The 21,795-nt window shown below is 41.3% G+C and overlaps 1 protein-coding gene across 2 annotated transcripts in view; it reads left to right on the top strand.

The window, feature by feature from the left end:
- The window catches only part of JARID2 (jumonji and AT-rich interaction domain containing 2), a 215,211-nt gene that overhangs the window by 181,520 nt on the left and 11,896 nt on the right, over nucleotides 1-21,795 (top strand). For both annotated transcript variants that reach the window (XM_050307645.1, XM_050307717.1), the window contains exons 7-14: nucleotides 3,780-4,797; nucleotides 8,979-9,478; nucleotides 14,588-14,680; nucleotides 15,120-15,238; nucleotides 15,401-15,471; nucleotides 16,314-16,428; nucleotides 19,986-20,091; nucleotides 20,855-21,037. In XM_050307645.1, coding sequence (XP_050163602.1) covers nucleotides 3,780-4,797; nucleotides 8,979-9,478; nucleotides 14,588-14,680; nucleotides 15,120-15,238; nucleotides 15,401-15,471; nucleotides 16,314-16,428; nucleotides 19,986-20,091; nucleotides 20,855-21,037 — 2,205 coding nt within the window. The remainder of the gene's footprint in view (nucleotides 1-3,779; nucleotides 4,798-8,978; nucleotides 9,479-14,587; nucleotides 14,681-15,119; nucleotides 15,239-15,400; nucleotides 15,472-16,313; nucleotides 16,429-19,985; nucleotides 20,092-20,854; nucleotides 21,038-21,795) is intronic.

The raw sequence follows: 21,795 nt of genomic DNA, 5'->3' as shown, positions 1-21,795 counted from the left end.
CAAAATACTGTGCTTACCATCTAGGATCAGAGGTGAAATAGTTGAAGCTTATGTACCTGTTCAGTTCAAGATTTGGCCCTGAGAGATCTAAGCTTTTGTTTTTTAGAGGTATTCTAACCACTAAACAGTTGCTGGTTTTTTGTGGAATTCAGTTTGTCAGAGTTTTGTATCTTGGCAGTTTAAATTCTTGCCTAAAGCTTATGGTGCTGGTGGCATATTTTCCTTTGAATAGGAGAAGCTGTGAGAATCTTGCCTTTCTTCATGACCACTTTTCTAAGTTTTGTTCTCTGCCCCTGCATCACTGTTGCTGAAGGAGTGCCCTGGGGGTTGGCCCTTCAGACTTCTTCAGGAAAGATTATAGGCAGGCTGGAGTGACAAGGTTCCTCCACACAGTCTGAATGGTCGCTCTTGGGGTGTTTTACCTGACAGCACAGTAATACAGCTATAGCCTCCTGAAACCTTCTGAAAACCTCCTGTAGAGGAAGCTCCACAACATCCATTGACAGCTTCTTCCTGTGTTTTCCTTTTCTACTAATGAGCAAGTTTTCCTAGTTGTGCCTCAGATCATTGTTGTAGACAGTTAAAGGGCTTTTTTTTCCTCCCACTTCTCTCAGTGAACATGGAAAGAGCATTTACTGTCTCTTTTCAGAGGGACTCTTTATGCATCAGAAGACTGTTACAGTTGTCCCCTAGCGATCTCTTCCAGAGTAGTTAAGCTCCCTCGGCTTTTCAGCAACAATCTTGTTTTCCAAATACCCGAGCACTTTGTGCTCTTACAAATTTGCTCTTCAGTCTGAATTTTTCTCACAGTGTGGATCCAATTCTGGGTTCAGCTCTACTGAAGGAAGCCTGTGCTCCCATCCCTGTCTCAAAGTGATTTGCATGCTGTTTTCTACCATTGCATTTTGCAGCTTGCTTTGGTCCCCAAATGTTTTTCTTCCCCTATATGTCAGTCCTAAAAAGAGCACTTCCTCCTATTGTAGAAATGTTCTGAAATAAATTCTTCAGGATTGGCTTTGATTTTGATCTTGTCTCCAGAGTGATTACAGCCCCTTCCAGGTATGTTTCACTGTCAGATTTTATGATACTGGAAATACTTGGTAGAACCAAGGCTACGACAAGTCCCTGCAGAAAGACTCATGAAATGCTCTCCCACTGTAGGAGTGAACTATAACAATGAAAACTTCTCTTAAGGATGACTTTAATCCGTTGTGAAGCCACTTCAGAGTAATTATATCTAGGATGCGTCTCAGGAGTTTGTTTGAGGGAATGTCCAGTGGGTCAGTAACTGGAGTCCTACTGAAGCAGAGGTGTGTCTTTACCTGCTCAGCCAGGTGTCTGTCATAAGATGATTAGATTTGCTTGATGTGCTGTTTTGGCAAAACTGTGGGTGGGTCTGGGTTTGTTTTTTTGTTGTTGTGTGCTCGTAATTTTAACATTATTTTATTATCATTTATGTGTTTACAAAGTAACTGTTTGATAATTTGTTCTAGAATTATTTTAGGATTTGAAGTTAGGTAGACTCTCTGTTTGCCCTCAACTTATTTCCACTTGTTTTGTGGTGCTTGATCTCTTCCACTGTTTGTTGTCTTATATTTTTAAGGTATTTTTAATTTTGTTTTCTGTTTTGTTTTCTGTCTCTTGCTAAGTGAAGTTTTTTTAGCTCTGTGGCCTTTCTGATTTTAATGCATGCTTTTGCTGTTCCTGTATAATTGCTCTTAGTCACATAATTGTATTTCCACTTCTTACTGTGATTATTTTCTGATTTTCCAGTTGTTAGAGAACTTTGTGAACAGCCATAATGGCCTGTGCTTTGTTTGGTTTGGATTTTTTGCAGGTGGATTTTTCTTTTCTTTTGTTTTGTTTTTGTGTGGATTTTTTTTTAACTCTGTTGTCCTTTCTTTACTGTTGTCACATCTTAGAAATAAAAACTCATTTCATGATGACTGTCACCCAGATTACTTTCCCCTTCCAGTTCTCAATCAATTCTTCTCTATTAGTCTAGATGAAATCTGTAATCAATGTTCCTGGCTGTTTATAAAGCCAGAGGTGTTCGACGCTTGTTGTGACTGGTGCAGGCAAGAGGCAGTCTTACAGTCTCTCAGCAGCTCTCTACCCATGACTGTTTTGCAGCATGAAAAAGTGCTGTAAAAGTTAAACCCATGCCTCCATTTCAAATACAGTACTGCCCAAATTTCAAGGGAAATGGGTAAATGTCTTTCTGTTTGCAACTGTTTGCTTTCCAGATGATATCTCATATATCTTCAGAAAGCTCAAGGTAAAAATGCATGTCATCAGTTAACTGGATTTTCCTAAGTGTTTCTACCTCACAAGCACTAGAAGGACAAGAATATTGATGGTTTTTAAAAGGGTTCCTGCTGCAGCTTCTGGAACACAGAGGATAAACTACACAGTAAATACACACACACAGAGAGACACAGAGATGTGTGTGTGTGCAGAATCTCCAGGTTCCAGTTCCTCTTTCATAAGTCACATAGCACAATACTTTCAGTCCCCATCTGATCCCGATTTTATAGCATCCTTACTTTTTGTAAGTGACTACAGTTCTTGCATTTATTTGTGAGAAGCTACCACGCTTACTGATTTGGCAAGGATTTTGAAATCCCGCAGGAGAAAGTATTATAGCTCTGCAGGAATGGTGTTACTCACCTGAGTGCTGATGAGGGGTGATTGTGTTGTATGTTTTCACTTTGAGCAGTTTTGTCAATTGTTCCTGATTTTTGGATGTGTTTTTCTGTGCTCACAGTTGTTTAAGGAGGTGAGAAGACAATGTTTAAAGTTGTTTAAATTCTAAAATTTGTTTGAGGTTTGAAATTGAACTTCATTTTCTGAGTAGTGGGATTTAGCTTTGGCAATGTTAAACTACTTCAATTCCCTTTGTAGCTGAGGGTTACTTTCGATGCTTAACACATCTTATAGTTAAAATATAAATTTTAGTTTCGTAACTGGGCTTAACTGTCTAACAGAAAACAGTTGAGCCCAGCAGTGGTAAGTTGCATCAACACAATATGTTCTAGTAGAACGCGTGTCATCAAAACTGCCCAGATACCAAACTTAAAAAAAAAATAAATTCATTGGACTGCTGTATACATTTTCATTTCAAATTATCAACTTCAGCAATGACATGCCTGTCAAGATTTAATATGTATGACAGACTGGATCCTTCATGGCCATCCTGAGCTGTTGGGTCCCATATCTCTTTTTATATGTATGCATGTATAGACAGGAGGTTGGTTTGAATCTCAGTGGTTTTTGCAAAATGTGCACATTCCAGTTAGAGTAGAGAGTATACACTGGTCACTGTGTCTGCTAAGAAGCAGTGAAATGTGTGTGCACTTGAAGATGGTTGGGGGAGAGAGAGAGAGAGCATCTGAGGGCCAGAAAAGGAGATAACGAAGGTGTTAGTTTGTAAATCATACTGACTGTGTTTTGTAATATGATAACAGGTGTTCTGCTAGGCAAGAAAGGGAGTAGTACAGCAAGGGACCTCAATCTTATTACTGCCAAGGGCTTTTTTGTTAATTTAAAAAAAAATTCTTTTTTATTTTTTTTTTTGGTTATTATAAATGCCTGGTTCTCTGTCTTGCCTGCATGAAAACCATTATATGAAGATTGTACGAAAGGGCCAGGAGTGAGGACTGCAGAATATGGCTGTCCAGCGAATGGGACACTGGGGCTGAGTGGAAACATTATTAATTTACTTTTCTGTTTTCTGTTTCCTTCCTTCTGCTCCTCCTGCAACACTTCTGGCATTGCAGGTTTCTAAAGTCAACGGGATCACTCGAATGTCATCTCCGAGTGCAAATGCAGCCAGTGCCAAAAAGATGAGAGAAGTCAGACCTTCACCGTCCAAAACTGTGAAGTACACTGCAACAGTGACAAAGGGAACTGTCACATACACCAAAGCCAAGAAAGAACTGGTCAAGGAAACCAAACTAAATCACCACAAACCCAGTTCACCTGTCAACCACACAATCTCAGGGAAAATAGAAAGTAGCAATGCAAAAACCCGCAAACAGGTGCTATCCCTTGGAGCATCCAAGTCTAACAATACCGCTGTTAATGGTGTAAAAGTCAATGGAAAGTTGAACCAAAAGACATGCACTAAGGAGGTGGGGAGACAGTTAAGGGAGGGGCTGCGCAATTCGAAGAGGAGGCTGGAAGAGACGAATCACATAGACAAGATACAGTCGCCCACCAAGAGAATGAAAGGGGCCGTCAACTTGGCAGAAGCTGCCAGCAAAAAGGCAGCAGTAGAAAAGCCTTTGCTGAATGGACACCTTAAAAAGGAAGTGCCAGAGAAGAGTTTGGAAAGAAATAGGCCGAAAAGAGCCACTGCTGGAAAGAGTACGCCAGGGAAACAAGCACATGGCAAAACTGAAAATGCCTCCTGTGAAAATCGTTCTACCTCTCAAGCGGAGTCCTTGCACAAGCCACAAGACTCAATGGGAAAGCACGAAAAGGGTAGTAGTAAGTCTGGGTGGGGGATGCTGGGGGAGATTCCCATCCTTAGGCCCTCCACCAAGGAATTCCATGACCCACTGATATACATTGAGTCAGTCCGAGCTCAGGTAGAGAAGTATGGGATGTGCAGGGTGATTCCTCCTCCAGACTGGAGACCTGAGTGCAAGCTAAACGATGAAATGCGGTTTGTGACACAGATTCAGCACATACACAAGCTAGGCAGGCGCTGGGGACCCAACGTGCAGCGGCTGGCCTGTATCAAGAAGCACCTCAAATCTCAGGGCATTACCATGGATGAACTCCCACTCATAGGTAAGGGCTGTGGTTTCCTTGGTCTTTTGGCGCTGCTTGTTAGTGTCCGTGCTGTGTTTGCCTTTATGCTTAACCCTAACCCCTATTCAGTTAACCCTGCAGAGCTCTGGATCTCTCTCTTTGTCCATTGGTCAGGCACGATGCAGGTAGGTTGTCGGAGAGCTTTCCAGGGAGACTTTATACTGACATTTTCCTCCTGTCTGTTTCACCCGGGAAAAAAAAATGCTCTGTGGTATTTCGGTCTCCAGATTTCAGGATCTTTCCTTTCCCTGCTGTTTATTTTTATAGGTAGTAAAACTATGGATATTGATAGCCTTGTTTTAAACATTGCCTCAGAATATTTTCCAGACCTTTCCAAGCATGTTTTCGAAACAGGTTGCAGTGCTGCCAAGCTCCAGTATGTTTTTTCCTCCCCTCCTCCTTTAAAAGCATTTAACGAAAGGGGAAAGAAAATATCTCAGAACTGACTTCTGTTTGGGTACTCAGACACTTAAAATCACAAATTTGCAGTGACCTGCTGACATTTAACAACCATTACGTGTCAAGAATAGGCAGTAAAACGTAGTTGATTGCAAAATGGAGGTTTCATTATTTCTCCCAGCAGGTGTCTGCCAGGGCTAATGCCTGAGTGAGAATCACTTATTTAACAGAATTCTTGGTTTATGGTCTGCTGTCAGATATGACACGTGACAGAAATGTGACAATAGTTTGTAAAAACATGACAGCAGCAGCATACAAATGAACTACTGAATGAGCTACCTCCATCTCTACTGCATTTGCAGTCATGACATAGTAAGAAACTTGTGTTTTCCGTTTTTGTTAGCTCTTCCCTTTGTTTTTGAAGTGTTCTGAGTCAGAGCTCACAGGACCTGCATGTTGCAACTTGAGGCTAGAGTTTTGCCTTTGAGGCATTATCCGATCAGAGGCAGCTATCAGCACTAGCTGGATTAAAGGACACACTTTTCTGTTTAAACTATTCACAACACTTCCTCCCCCTGCCCTGGTTTTCAAACTTTATTTTATATCACATATGGTAAGTGAGTGAAAATGCATGAAAGCACACAAAGAGATTGTGCTATGGGAACCAAGGCAGGGAACAGCAGAGAAATAACAGAATTTAAGGGGGAGGAACAACAGTTAGCACTTTGTTACAATAGCCTGCAAAAGCATTCAAGGAAATCTGAAAATTAAAATCACTCAAGCAGCAATAAGTGAACATTTTATATGCCTAATGTATGCAATGGTTGTATGCTAATAGCAAAGAATAATGAATTAAATTTACATTGGCAAGAGAGAGAAGAAAATGTGCAAGACAACTCGATTAATGCTCCTGGAACAATGTTAACTTTTTAATGAAATACCTTAACTTGGCATTAAGATGGCATTACTGTTAATTATTTGTATTATTTAAGCACCTAAGAGCCTAATGAATAGGCAAGGATTCTATTCTGCTGGGTGCCATATAACCACAGCAAATAGTGGTCTCTTATAAAATTTTCATCCTGTGTATCCTTTCTGTAGTTAATTTTCTGTCTATCCTGTGTTTAAAATCAAAAGCCAAATGGAGAAAAGAAGCTGGAGATCATCAGTGTAGAGAGGAAAAAATCTGTTGGTTCCAGCAGGAAACATATAAAATAATCTGTAGTGATAAATGCGCTCTTATTTAAGTAGACATGCATACATATCCATTCTTTTAGGGCCAAATCGTGTTTCCCTTGAAGTAAGTGGGAGTTTTGCCAATGGCTTGTGTAGTGCCAGCATTTGGTATTAAATGCATACCTGAAGATCTAAGAATTTTAAAATGAGCTTGCTTACTAAGCAATTTAAAAATAGTCCTAACTTAGGTAAATTAAGGTAATTTAAAAAAAAAAAAAAAAAAAAGAGACACTATTTCTGCATAACATATGCCAGATCTCCTATTTTGCTATAGGTGCAAATGAGGTTAGACCTCCTTTTTTTGTCGTTGGGTTTTTTTCCCTTCACACCCCCCCACCCCTTCAGTCTTTCAAGGAAAGTTTAAGCAGCATGCTTAGGTCAATCCTGGAAAACATCAGTGGGAGATATAAATGCTTCCAAAAGCTATGACTATGTGAAATGGAATTATAATTGAGACCATTTTGTAAACCTTAGCTGTAGGCTCCGGTTGAATAATGTGCTACTCAAGCTCTAATATTGCAGAGTGATTATGAGTGATCGTTCCATGATGCAGGAGAAAATCGAGTTTCTTAAATAGCTCATAAACGGTGTTGAAACTAGGACCCTAAGATGGGTGTGTGCTGTTTGTCCCACTGGAGAGTGCATATAATGTTAAATCTGGACCACACTTCTTTCCAAGTTAGGAATATGTTATTCAACTTTATGTATGTTACTGAATCTTTTGGGGTGGTAAGCTCTCTTGAATTATGTCTTCAACTTATTTGTGACCTGCACATATAAAACACCAGACCAAAAAAGTAAAAGCCTGTAATAGAGGCCAGCTTGAAAGTTATGCTTATGTTATGTTACGTTTGGAAGATTAAAGAGGAAACAAAGAAAACTTTTCAAACCCATTTTGTTTTCTTTCTTCCCGAATGGTGTTTACCTTTTCTCAGCTTCAAGACTTAAACCTCTGTAGCACCATCCACCCCCCACCATCAAGTTTACTGGATAGGATAAATCTGCTGCCTCATGGCCTTTCCTCCACCCTTATCATATGTTACTCAAAGCCTTATCCTTGGTGTTGGCTGCAGCAAAATCCTTTCCTCCCTCTTCACACCTTTGCCCAGTGCTGTGTGGGCATCGTTAATGCGAGCAGCCTCTGGTGCTGCTCTGCCTCGGTCTCAAACATTGCCATCCCAAAGTATGGCACACTGCTGAGCCTCCCTTCTCACTGGATTGGCACAACTGGATTGGCACAAGTGGTGGAAGAGGGGAAAGCAGAGGGAAGAAGGGAAACTGGAATCAGCAGTGAAGCATCTGTGGTGCAGCTCAAGGTAGTTTGAAAAAAGTAGTGCTGCTTGCACTAGCAAGTAAGATGATATGACTGGCCCTAAAGATGCTGTAGCTGTGCATCCATCAGTAAATATTTACCATAATGCTGCTTCTTGCCCTTCTCTGTTGTGCAATAACATTTCTGAGTGCTCTGAAAAGGCTATGGCATAATGGTTTTTTACTTTTCTCAAAGAAAAAGGCAAAGGAGAGACAATGTGGCAGCAGCGATGTTGACATGAATTTTGTATTAATTCTCTTTTTTCCTTGAACAGTGCCCTGTTGAATTGTAGGTGGTCCATTTCTTCACTCTTTCCACTGATGATTTATTTCTGGGCTTTGAGAGTATTTATGATGTTTTCTTTTATTGTTCTTTGTCCATTTGGCTGCTTTTTATGCTGCAGTTTGTATAATCGTCCATTTTTATTTTTTGACTGGAGTGTGAAATGTGCTAGTCATCTTAAAACATACAAAACCAGAATGGACTATAAAATATGGATGGCCTCAGACTGGAAGAATAATGTGTCTGGAACTTTTTTAAGCAGTTTCAGGCTCCAACCCCAAACAACCCGCTGCCTCCCTTGGGTTTTTATAAGGGTTTTTTTACCTCTACTGAAATTAATGATGTTACTGTGTTCCTTTTAAATAATAATTTTATTCAAGGTGTTATGCAAACATTAGATAATTGATGTTTTGCCTCCAGAAAGGATAGGCACTTGTCTTTGTTGATGGCCAGTACCCAGCTTAACACTTGTTTTGTTTCTTCCTGGTATAAAGCAGATGTGGGACTGGTGGTGGGTGATGGTAGGGTGGGTGTGTGGGCTTTTAAAGAACTGGGCAACTCTCATCTCCCCAGCTGCTGGGTGGTGACCAGGGGAAAGATGCAAGTCAAGCAAATAGCTTAGGTTATTTCTGAGAAGAGAAGGGAAGGAAAATCAAGGCAAAATGCAAATTTAATCATAGGGAAGGCTATTGCAAGTAGCAAAATATGGCCTGCCAAATGAATTAATTTAGCACAACAGGAGCACAGGCCTGGCTTCAGCAGGATAGGGACAATTCTGCTCCGGTACCCAGGTGACTGGAGCTGTATGGGTGGCGTGTCCCACATATGCCCAGCCTGGTAGCACACATGAAGCGAGCCACCCACAGCTTTCCTAATCTACTCCTGTGTTTCCCTTTTCCTTCTTCTGTTGCCTGGCACATGTGGACCCCAGGAGGCTGTGAGCTCGACCTGGCCTGCTTTGTCCAGCTGATCAACGAGATGGGGGGGATGCAGCAAGTGACTGACCTCAAGAAATGGAACAAGCTGGCAGACATGCTGCGCATCCCCAAAACTGCACAGGACAGGCTGGCCAAGCTGCAAGAAGCCTACTGCCAGTACTTGCTCTCCTACGACTCCCTCTCCCCTGAGGAGCACAAGAAACTGGAGAAGGAGGTCTTGCTGGAAAAGGAAATCCTGGAGAAGAGGAAAGGACCTTTGGAGGGACATTCGGAGAATGCCTACAAGTTCCATTCCTTGCCCCGGTTTGAGCCCAAAAACGGACTCATCAATGGCGTGGTTCACAAAAATGGCTTCCGCAACAAGTTAAAAGAGGTCGACGTCCCACTGAAGACAGGCAGGCGGCGGCTCTTCGCTCAGGAAAAGGAGACCACGAAGGAGGACGAGGAGGATGAGGAGGGAGTTCTTAGCGACTTACACAAGTGTATATACAAGGTAATGGGGCAGGCTCTGCCTGTTTTGTTTTGCAGAACCGATGGTGCTGTCATCTGGGTGGCGTCTGGGTGCAAACCCGCTGGCTCAGAGGAGCTGGTGGGTTGCAATGCCACCCCGAAGGCAGAACTTATCACGGTTATCACGATTATCACAACCACGTGGTCTGGTGGCTTTATCCTGATCTGCCTGGCTCTTCCAGGATGTCTGGGAAAGTTCAGAGGCATTATTGTCATAACAAGATGCACTGGGCTCTGCCCCTTTTCATCTCCTTGTGAGAGGTTCCCTAAATATCTCTGCCCAATTATCCTTGCAGACACAGATTTTATTTTCATTTTCTAGTGACATTTAAAGTAATGTTCTGCTTTCTCATTCCTGCTTCTTGCAAATCTCTTGTTGAGTGAAGTAGAGCTCCACATCAAAACTAACATCACTAGAAATACTACTACATTTAGAAAGGGCAAATTGAAACGCAAACAATATTTTCATCCACGGTGCCAGATTTTACTCAGCACTAACAGTCACGTGGACACTTAGTCCTCCACATATCAAGTACATCCATTTACAAAGGAATGCTGACTCTTTCACTGTATTTTATTTGGCAGTCTTCTACTCTGGAGTAGGACTTGGCACTGCAACTCACAGTGCAATTTTGAGTTAAGTTGGATTGTGTAGCCGTGCTCTGAGAGAAATATAGCGTTGAGTGTCTGTGCCCAGTAAAGGAATACACTGTTCTTCCCCTTCCAATCTCACTTCCATCACCAGGAAATGAAGCCAGATAGCCCAAAATGACTTATTGTTAAGCTATTTAGGGACTGTATGAGCTCATGACTTGAGCTTTAAAAGCTTGCTTCGGGTTTCTTTTGCAGCCTGTTATGATTTGTCAGCACAAAAATTATTTTACTTGGGGACTCTGGCCTCAATCCTACCTTTGAAAAGCAGTCTCTTTGCCATGCTGCCCTTGGAGAGAAGCTTATCTAATGACAGCAGCTTTTGTGAATAGTGAAGTGGCATTTCTATGCTTAATATCCTGTGCTTAATGACGGTTAAATGAAAAATGTGATACAACTTATCCTGACTGCTGTATGGACAACCTCAAACTTCTTAGGGAAATGCCTCCTTCTTTGTTTCCAGTGCAAGTCCCATTTTAAAGTTTGGAAGATACAAAGTCACTCAAAAAGCAAGGTTGGGATTTGTGAGAAGTATCTTAATTGGACTTAAAAAAAAAAAAAAAGCAAGTGAGCAAAATGCAACTGGTATAAGCAGCCCGAGTCTGCTGAGCACCAGGCGTTTATCCCAAAAGGCTGAGAGCTCCCAAAATTGCTTCTGCTGCCACCCAAAAGGCACGGGCAGTACTGGCAGCAGCAGATCCTACCTAAGTCTGACAATACCCAGTAGAAATACTTTTGTTCTTAGTATAGGAGCTGTTAAAGAAGAGCATCGCTGTGCCCGTGGGCCAGTGCTCTCCCTACCCACCCAAGCAGCTACAGGTCACTCAGAAAACACCTTGGGTTGTCCGCTGTGGTACCAGCAACTTCCCAGACACTGGGGCTTGCCTGTTTTTATCCTATCCCGCGTTCATCTGCAGTGCAGAGGCTGGGACTGCTGTCACAGGTGATGGACTGGGAAGAAAATGGGGAAGCAGGTGGGTTTCTGAAGAGATCCCTGTTATGGAGCACCCTGCGGGACACCTGGTCAGCCTGCGTGCAGAGAGAGGAATGTATTTTCATTTTCACAACAGTCTGGGGAAAGCACTGTAGAAGAATGGGTTATGTCACTTAAAGCAAACCTCAGGACGTAGAAGTTGTGCAGCAGTCTTGATGTACCAGAGCAACGCACAAGACATAAAATTACTATAGTTCATTACTAGGCTTTTTAATAAGACTGAGGGGAGGTGGTGCTGGCACCAGATGTAAGCAGAGGGTATTTCATGGCACTTAATGAAACAAACCTTTTAATCCTGTGTCTGTGAGGGGGAGAGTGTTTTTTACCTATTAACATGTTTCTGAGAAAATTTGAAATTTGATTAACAGACATGCCCTCATGTTACAGTTTCCAGAGATGATGGGATTGTAATGGTTCCTTTCTAAAGCTCATTGCTAATTCTGTTTAAAAGAGAGAACCACACACAAAACCAAAAGAAAAAATCCCATACCTTTGATAAATACCCAGGCCAATAGTTTGAGGGCTGGAGGAGAACATCGTAATCATATGGCTGTAGTCCAGTTTAGGCCATAAAGTCCGTGCTTCAGACTATGGAGGGGTTTCACACAGTGATTTCTGCAGTCAGCACGTGCTTGAGCTGTTTTTAGAAAGAGACATCCAGTCTTCCAGGAGCAGTTACCACCATATCACATGTCAAGGTTAGAATAAATCTCTGTGTTTGGCTGACTTTCTGCCAGGACTCCCAGATTATTTTCAGTGTCTCTCCTCTCCGGGCTGTAAGACCTGCTATGCTTTTAAGCGTGTGCCGCAGGCTGCTGTACTTGCTTGCTTTACTCCTAAATATATGGCTTTTCTACCTGACTAATAAAATGCCATAATTTTGAAGTGTGTGAAGTAAGCGGACATCAAAGAAGGATATGATGCAAGATTTTCTCTCTTCGCTTCTTTCACACAATTTTAGCTCTGAAAAGATTTAAAAAATATCTACTGGAGCTGACTGAAAGCAGCATTTGTTTCCATACAGAGCAAACTGATGGCTTATTAGTAGACCCATTAGAGGGACACACAGAAGAAATCAGCAGTGCAAGTTTTGCCAGCCCTCTTATGAAACTGTCCTGGAAATCCTGTGCTGAGCTCTCTTCAGCAGGGACTCAGCATTTTCAGACTCCACTTAATAGGAGTCCCTCCTTTCCACCTGTGACTGTTGTGAAATCTTTGGTTTTTGCTCATATTTGTGCTGGTTTTAATGTCTTTAACATTCATAGTGTTGCAGTGTCCTTCTCTGTGCCTCCAGGCAGGGTGATGGTGATGCTCTCCCTGGGTTGGCTCTCAGGGCCTCTACAACAGACATGAGAAGAATCAGGAGGGGAATAGGAGTTTCTTCCTCTGTCTTGTTGTCACAGCAACAGAAACTCTGCTCTGTAGCTTGAAGCTTCCAGGACAGTTGTTGAACTGCTGAGATATCTTTCAGGGTGTTGGAAAGGGTATTTTACTCTTCAGCAATTCATTTCCTGTTCTGGTTAAAATGCTTCATTACAGCATTTTAAACTATTTTCTGAGTTGGCATTAGAAAATTTTACGAGATCCCTCAGATTAAAAACAAACAAACAGACAACAAAACCCCTTCAACCATTTAATTTATGTTACAGTTTTTAGGAGACTAAAAAGATATCAAATTCTTGATAGGGAAGAAATGGATATGCGCAATTTTAAACATTTAAAGTGTTTGAGTTTTCCTCTTTCTCTTTTCTTGCTTGCTGTATATCTAAAAAATGAATATGGTTAGTTTTGGAAGATTAGAGTTTTTTTGTTTTTCTGTGTAAGATGTGAGAAAGTCAAATTAATGAAATGACGAAGCTGCTGCAAAGCATGTATTGGTTTGCAAGTGGAAGTCTGTGTCCAAGTGTGATGACTTGGTGCGGGCCCTGCATTTTACAAGCAGTTTTGTTGTAAAAGGCTGCCTCAATAAACGATTCATGAGGGCATTAAAAGAAGAAGGAAATTGCTTATTGGATCACAGAGAATCCAGCTCTGAAGTTTATGGGAATCAGAGTGCCCTGGGCATTTCACAGACTTTTTTGTTAAAGCTAATTATGCTGCATTCAATTAAAAAAATGACAATGTTACAACCATATGAGTATGGCAGAGTGATAGACTTGGCCTCTGGGGGAAAAGCTGCTTGTATAGTTCTTTCTAGTTTACTCTTGGACATAGTTATTAAATAAATTAAAACACAAGAAAAGAATGACGTGGTTTGGCAGATCTGTTTCATAATTGAAAAACTAGAAAGGTAATAGTCAGAGTAATAAAGTGTTCATTTATGCAGAGTTTTTAAGTCTGTGGTCGCTCGCGCTCAGATGGCCAGGCAGTGGGTATGATGGGAGTTAGAGGAAGGAGCAGTAGATCTGGCAAGGGAGCAAAGATATCTTCTGCTCCAAGGGAGCAAAGACATTTTCTACTCCACATTTGCAGAGCGATGCTGGTCTCTGCCTGCAGCAATGCCCTCAAAGCAGTCAGGCCACGGCACCTATTGCAGTGCTTGCCGGCCCTCGTGGCCTCCCAGGGTGTTTCTTCTGCCCTGGGGCAGAGAAGACAATGGAGGTGTTACTGTCTGGGCATGCCAGTATGTCTGGGCTGAAAGAAGCAAGGTGCTCTTGCCTTCAAAGCTGTCAGATAGTGTTTCCTAGAGCATCTGGTGTTGTAGGTATGCATGAAAGCAGGTGTCTGGAAACTTTGGTATAGCTCAAGCAGAAAACAGAATCAGAGCCTCTTCTCATAGAGCAGCAGTGCCAACAGTTAAGAGTGCACTCATTCAGCAATTTTACTAAGTGTTTTCCTTTTGTCAGCCTTGTAATAACAGGTCCTGGTTCCTTGCATTGGAACTACTTTTATTGAATTGAGCATAATTAGTTTTCATAAGCAATTGGTTACAGTAATCTTGGTAAACTTTACTTTTTGTGATCACCTTCCACTAGATACTAGTTTATGCTGAACGTTTCTGTGAATTTTTAAAGTATTTTTCAACTGTTTCTCTATATAAAGAGTGTAGCCACATGGTCCTTGGATCACGTATTGGATTTGATTGTAAAGTGCAGGTTAGCTGCCTACTAGGTCCTTTGCAACCTGTCATAGGAAGCTGGGCTGTGTCCATCTTCTGTTTTATCAAATACTGAGCATTGTGCTGGACAAAGCACTGTTCCTTCTGGGAACATTCAGTTGGCCTTTGGGTGATTGATTTGGTGAGCTGATGTGATTAAATTTCTCTATCTTCTGAAGTATTTTCCCTCAGATACAAAATGAGCTTTAGACCTACACCTCTTCTGGAGACATTGCCCTTTTTCTCTTTGTTGTCATTTGGGATTGAGCCTGTAAGGAAAAGAGTGAGAACAGGGGGAATGGAGGCCTTTTTTTTATTTTCACTTTTAATTTTATTTTATTTTTCCACAGGGTAGGTCTGTTTCTTTAACAACCTTCTACCGAACAGCAAGAAACATCATGAACATGTGCTTCACGAAGGAGCCTACAGTAGCTGAAGTAGAGGTGAGGCCAACTCAAGGGGTGGTAAAAGTTTTTATTTCAGGGCATTGAATATGGGGACTCAGTACAACTGACCATCAAGCATTACCATAACCAGTGTGAGGCTGTCTAGTTTGGGAGAAAAACTAGTAGTTAGATAGACATGGTGCTGATTCTTCCTTTTTAATTTTTTGAACATTTTTAATAAAGGTGTTGATGAGCTGAGGAAGAGAAAGAATTCTTAATCTGACATGTACTGAAGCACAGGAGCCAAGAGGATATAAATTCTGTCTTCCCAATTCATTGTTAACTTTTAATAATTTATATTCTTATTTTTAAGCAGTGCTTTATGTTGAATTACATTGAGGTCATGAAAGCCCTGTAAATTTCTTGGGTTTATATTTTAATGAGAGATACCTTGTTCAGCGAATTAAAAATGCATTACTACTTTCTCTTACCACAGCAAGAATACTGGCGGATAGTGGAACAGAAAGATTGCCATGTAGCAGTGCATTGTGGAAAAGTAGATACCAACACCCACGGGAGTGGTTTTCCCGTGGGAAAGTCTGAACCGTTTTCAAGGTAAGATCCAAATCCACCTGTCTGTTTTGTCGACTTATTCTGGTTGCCCTGTTGTGCTGAGCAGAAGTAAGGGCATGAGACCAGCAGGGCAGCTTGGCACTGGGGGTGTTGGCACTGGGAATGTGCACTGACACGTCTGCCTCTGTATCACCCCTCAAACAGGCATGGGTGGAACCTCACAGTCCTTCCTAATAATACAGGATCCATCCTGCGACATCTTGGTGCTGTGCCTGGTAAGCAAGTTTCTTTCCTCTGTTTTCAGCTGGTGGAATTGTCCTCCAAATGTGGTGGTACAGTCACCAAAGGCTTCTCCCTCCTTCTGGCCCCTCTGTTTGCCAGCTGACTGAGTAGACATCTGGTTGTATGTAGCAGGTGGTATGTAAAGGAATGAAGGCAGGGGTGCAGATAAAGAATTGATGAATAGTTGAGACTGTATTCCTGAGAGGAACCCGTTGTACTTGCAGTATCCCTTGTTGCCAGTGTATCGGTGTTCTTCTTTTGTGTCAGGGTGATGAAGGACAGAGCCGTGCACCTTCCTGGCTTGCAAAATGTAGTCTGTAGCACTGGGCAAAGCAGCATACACATTTTCTAAATGAATCGTCGTGAGTGCTCCAGCTGCATATACACCATTGTAATTTACTGGTAGAAACATTAGCTGAAAGCATAATAGAATCTCTTGTGCAGGTGTTGAGCCTGAATAAACCACTTGGGAAACAGGACACCTGTTTAAAAGTTAGATGGATGCTTGAAAACATGAAGCAACCTCCTCTGATCAATGGCACTGAGCTTGAATTACGGGTATTTGTAAATTCCCCAAAGAATAAAAATTTTATACAGCTGTTAGAAAACAAGTATGTTCAAGGGCACTGTAATTGGTCAGTAGATATTTTCTTAGTGAAAAATGCTGAGTTTGTTTAATTATTGTCGTGAATTATTCACTCTGATAGGAACACTTAAAATTTCAAGGGTCAGCTCATGGGTAGAATAAGATTTTCAACTTAAATGCCTCCTCAAACTGTCTTTTAATTACAAACTGCAATTACTCAAAACTCATTTTTCAATCTCTCTGTTTCAGGAGTGACAATTCCTTGGCTAAATATTGGCATGGTCTTTTCTACCTCATGCTGGTCTCGAGACCAAAATCACCTTCCATACATTGACTACTTACACACTGGTGCTGATTGCATTTGGTAGGTATTTCTGCGTTTTGTTTTCTTCATATTGACTGCAGTTACTCTCTGTAGGCTGGTATTAACAGCAGTTTGTGTAGTATCTTTTGCATGAATGAGTCTTACCTAGAAGGTCCAGTTTTAATGGGAAAATGTGATATAAACTTAAACATCCCTTAAACATTCCTAAACTTAAACTTAAACATCCCTTCCTGAATTCAGTGCATATTTAGTACTGCAGATGATGATGATTTAGTTTGCAATGGAAGGTAATGGAGGCATGATGGAGAAAGCAGGTGCTGCTGCCATGTCATGTGCCTTTCAGCCAGGCTCCTGTCACATTGGTGTTATTATCCAAAAGCATCATCAGTGAAAACAATGAATGATAAGTTACTGACTGTGGTTTTTAATTAGAGAAAATGCAATAAACAGAGAAGAAGAGTTATTTCGATGGTGCCTCCCTGCAAAGGTGAGAAGCTGGTTCCATTTCAGCAGTTCCAGTGGTGCCCTCTGGAACTTGGAACTCTGGGGAGCCTTTGACTCCTCATGTGGTGTGACAGAAGGAGGTCTGCAGGGTCTCCTTTGCATCCAGAAATCCCCACGGTGGCGGTGGCGTCACTGTCAATTGCTCTTTATTCACCTGCAAAGTGTGAACTTCCACGTTTCTCAGATACTGCTGATGTGCTGATCCAGCTGTCACTGGGAAAGCATATGGCCCAGAAAAAATGATTTGAAATCTGGAGAAGACTATTAAGGCAGGAATCTCCTCTCTCTAAATATTTTAAGTTGAATAAATGTTCTGTATGCGATCATATCAAAGGGTAAAGGTTAAATGCCTGATTATGCTGCAGACCTTGGAGTTTGTCGCTTTCTGTCATAGGCATTTCATGACTCTTCTCCCTCCTCTGTGAATCGGGAATCTGTAATCTTTTATAATAATATACTATCAGGACAAATTGCTGAGCAAGGTATGTTGTCCTGAACCTTAGGTGAGTCTGTTTCTCTCTATGACATTATTCTAGTCTTAAATGACAGTAAATTCTAAACAAAAGGCATTCAAGAATCTCCTAACTGAGTTCTGAGGCCACTCTTCATACTGTGTGGGTCAAAACATTTGCCTTTTGGGATTGAATAGACTTGAATGCAGACAATCCAAATTTTAGGAAAGGCTACTTTTTGTGGTTTTTCCATGCCAGGAAGAATAGAAGAAGCTATTTGCTTTCTCTTGATGGACTTATTTATACACAAGTACATACCTTAAGGTGTGTTTTTGATAATTACCTTGATGAAACAGGGATAGTAAGCACGAATAACTCACAAGAAGGAAGAGAAACTCCTTCATCTGTAAAGGCTATTCTTCAGGAAGGCTGCCAGATTGAAGTGTCAGGCTAATATTCATTAGCTCATTACAAGTTTTAACAGTGCAATAAAGTACTCAGCTTTATTGAGGAAAAGATTAATTTAATAACTCTAGGTCTGGCATAATATTTGGAGTAGCCCTGACAGCATTGCTTTCATTGGCGACTTCAGGGATAACAAAGCAGGCCACTGGGCACCAAAGCTCTCCTCTGTCTTGTGAAGTCCACCCACAGTCCAGAAATCGTACCTTCTAAGGACAGACCCTGTGGTACTAAAACCAGTAGTGCTTCATTTGCCTTCAGATTGCTCAGCTCACTCTAATCTCTCAGGTTTTACCTCCTGATGAGAAAACAGGGGAGAACTCAATTTGCATGCAGGGCAGAGGTCAGTGACCTATCCTTTTTATTCTGGAGGGATCCTCAGTGCCCGTTAAAAGTGTGAAGAAAATCTTGTTCTGCCCAAGGCATTCAGAAGTCTGTACTGGCTGCTCACTTCCCACTTTTATAGATACATCAAGAATTGTAAATGAGTGAAAATGCAGCATAGACCGGTTGCAAAGGATCTTCATTCCACTCAGTCCTGCCCCAGTACTCAGATAGTTCCATGCACTTGTGTACTGCCCCTCCTCTTCACACATCCTTCTCATGCTTTTTTCTTGCCCCATCTTATGAGGGACTACATGTTTGAATCTTTTGATAGTTCCAGCCATGTTTTCTTACTCTAAAAGAAACGAGTGGGTTCTGCCACATTCTGGGTTCAAATTCAAAATATTTTCATCACTGTTTCAAATCTGTTATTATAGTGTAACTAGAGTAATACACTTCATATGGAGCTGTTCTAAAGCTATCAATGTTAGCAACACAGGTACTGCATAGTATTTGATACATGGCATGCATTTAAAATTGCTGTTGGGACTTCATCCTTATTGAGATGTTCTTCCACTTCACTTCTCTCTAAACCTAGCATTTCTTAGCAAGGTCCTGATCATTTTCAATGTATATGTAAGAAGTCAGTCTGTGTACACCTGGGCAACCAGCTCATTAGAGCTCTTACTGTGGTTAAAATTAGCTGTAGGAGTAGATAGTAGATAGTTTGGAAAAATTGCTCCATGTATGTATCTGGTATGGAGGAAATGGAATCCAGGTTGAGGTCTCATTGCTTAAAGTGAACTGGTAAGTCATGATAAAGCTGGAGATGCCTTTTACTTGCCTGAGCATCACAAACCCAAATAAAATAATGTCAGAGAGATAAAGCATAGCATGGCAGCAACTCAGGGCAGGTTTGGGAATCCCAGGATTTGCACCGTTTCCCCCAGGCTGTGCTGCTCAGCTCACAGTCATCAAGTACCAACTACCAGATCTTGGGAACAGGTATCTTCAGGGTGGACATAAACTATTACCACTCTGACAGGGTGCAGGCAAGAGCAGTGACTAATTGTCACCATATCACCTCCCTGCAGCCAGAAAAATAGCAGTTCTCTGGATGTGATGAAGCCAAGACCCACGACTCCTATGTTATTTCTTGTCACTTCTGCTTAGGGAGCACTGCTGGCAGCGAGCACAGAGAGGACAGCTGCTTCCTTGGCTTCTGAAGGAGAGGAGGATGTGCAACTTGGCAAATACCCAGCAGAGTTTTAAATCTCCCTTGCTGCTTTGGCTGCTCTTAGTCAGGTCTTTTGTTGCAAGGGAGAGGAGGGATGTGAGATTTCTTTAGAAGGTGTTAGGCAACTTTGCGTCCCAAGAGTAGAGAGGATTTGTGGTTTCTTGACTGTTACAAAAAGAAAACATTATTAAATGTGAAGATCTTTTGGTTGATGCACAGGTAATACATGCAGCCATTTATTGTAAAGATAGCAGAACATATATTGGTGCTCATGAGATGCAAAATTCTGCCTGTAATTACCTGTTTTGGTGCTGTCAAGATGAATGTCAGTTTCTTGTTGGTTTCTTTCCTCTGATTCTACAGAGCACTGAGTTTTCACATTTCTGTTTTGGGGATTTTGTGTCCTTTGATACCTAGTGAACACCATCAGACTGAATCTAAATAAACAGCTTTCCTTCAATCCTCAGTGTTTTACCAAAAAGAACTGTGTGGGAAAGCCTCTGTTTAATTTCTTTTTTTTACTCAATGTCCTGGTCTGAATTGCCTGTTACTGTGTAGCTGTGGACCATTATTTACTCCACAGTAAATCTTTCTCTTTTCCTCTGACAAAACAACAGGTATTGCATTCCTGCTGCAGAGGAGAACAAACTTGATGATGTGGTACATACCCTGCTGCAAGCCAATGGCACTCCAGGGCTGGAAATGCTTGAAAGTAATGTAATGGTAAGTTAACACTGGGAGACGTGTTCCCATTTAAGAACCCAAGGCTAATCATGAAGCTGATTGGTTGGGGATTTATTTTGGTTTATTATTACACTACAGTGACGCAGAGGGTGTTGTTAAAATTTGGCTACTTCCTATTTGCAATGTTTACCAACATGGCATTTTTCTAACAAGGCTCACATAAAAATAAATGGGACAGTGCAATAAATGTCTGTTTTTAATACTGTCCATAATGTATTTAATCTCACAAAGGGAGTTGCTTTTAATCAATTAATCTTCTGTAATTAACATTTTATGATGCCAGCATGGATAGGAGAAGCCTAGTACTTCAAGTATTTTTGGCTCCTTTCTTTATTTTGAGGATAACAATTTCCATTTAGTGCATTTGAGTATAAATTTGGGAGCCCGTGCGAAAAAAAACCCGTCGCTCAGCTATCCATGTTTACATCTAACAGAACTGTAGTGGCAAGGTGGATTCAGTGCCTTGGAAAGGACCTAGATGTTCTGTAGTAGTAGTGTTCTTTTGAGGCTTTGTGTTTGAGATCGTTTGGCAAGTGTGAGTTTAAACTGTTGGTTCCAGAAGAGCCACTTCTGTAATCCTCACTCCTCACCTGAGCTTTGGCATGTGCAGAAGGGAAGAGAGAAAGTGAACAGAGCAGTTTGCTCCACAAGCAGTAGCATGCAGCAGTACCCAGAAAGGAAGGGGATCTAACTATAAATTAAAGTTCTGATTGATTTTGTTTTTGTTTTAATGTCTTTCTAGATCTCCCCGGAAATCTTGTGTAAGGAGGGGATCAGGGTGCACCGTACTGTACAGCAGAGCGGGCAGTTTGTTGTCTGTTTTCCTGGATCCTTTGTGTCCAAAGTGTGTTGTGGCTATAGTGTTTCCGAATCGGTGCACTTTGCTACCACCCAGTGGACAAGTATGGGCTTTAAAACAGCCAAGGTAAGTTGAGCAAAGGAGTTAAAATGGATTCACGGCCCTGCCATCTAAAAGGACAGCAAAGCAGACATTCCAGGATCATAGCATTGTGAGACTAGTACAACTACGTCTATTTTTCTGGACTATTAAATAAATAAATAAAAAAAAAAAAAAAAAAATTTCTGCAAGGCATAAGACGATCCAGTGTTTTCAAAAAAGTGAGTTGTTAACTGACAGCTAAAGACTTCTGTATATATGAAAAATTCAGAAGACTGTTATGCCTGCAGACCAGTTTTGCAAGGAAGCTTTTCAAAAATCCCTTCAGAGCTAATGATGATACGTTGTAATATGCTTACTAATTTTTTTTATGTGTTGTTTTCTAGAACCATTAGAATCTCAGGTGCAAATATCTGAATAACTGTGCTTGTTAGCTCCTATGATAGGCAGAGTCAGTTAATAATCACAGCTTTATTGCTTGTTTTTCTCTGCCCCTTCATTCAGGAAAAGCTGTTGATCAGGGCAATTTCAATTTTAATCGACTTGAAAATCCTTAGGTTCACAGACCAGCCCATCCAATACTAGATGTAAATAAATCACCTTCCCATTCCCATTTCACATAACTAACTGAGGCAAGATGCCCACAGAAACAGGTGAATTGTCCAGTTATCCTGATTCTGACAACATTTCTGTGTTCTTGGACAAAGAATATATGTCACTAATGGGGTTCCCAACCTACTCAAATACACTATGGGTTTCAGATACTATTTTGGTAGTGTTTTATA

Source organism: Myiozetetes cayanensis, unplaced genomic scaffold, assembly GCF_022539395.1.
Source record: "Myiozetetes cayanensis isolate MyiCay16 unplaced genomic scaffold, myiCay2020 scf1, whole genome shotgun sequence".
NCBI lineage: Eukaryota > Metazoa > Chordata > Aves > Passeriformes > Tyrannidae > Myiozetetes > Myiozetetes cayanensis.
The sequence above is the reverse complement of the archived record's forward strand: the minus strand, read 5'-3'. Positions and strand labels throughout refer to the sequence as shown.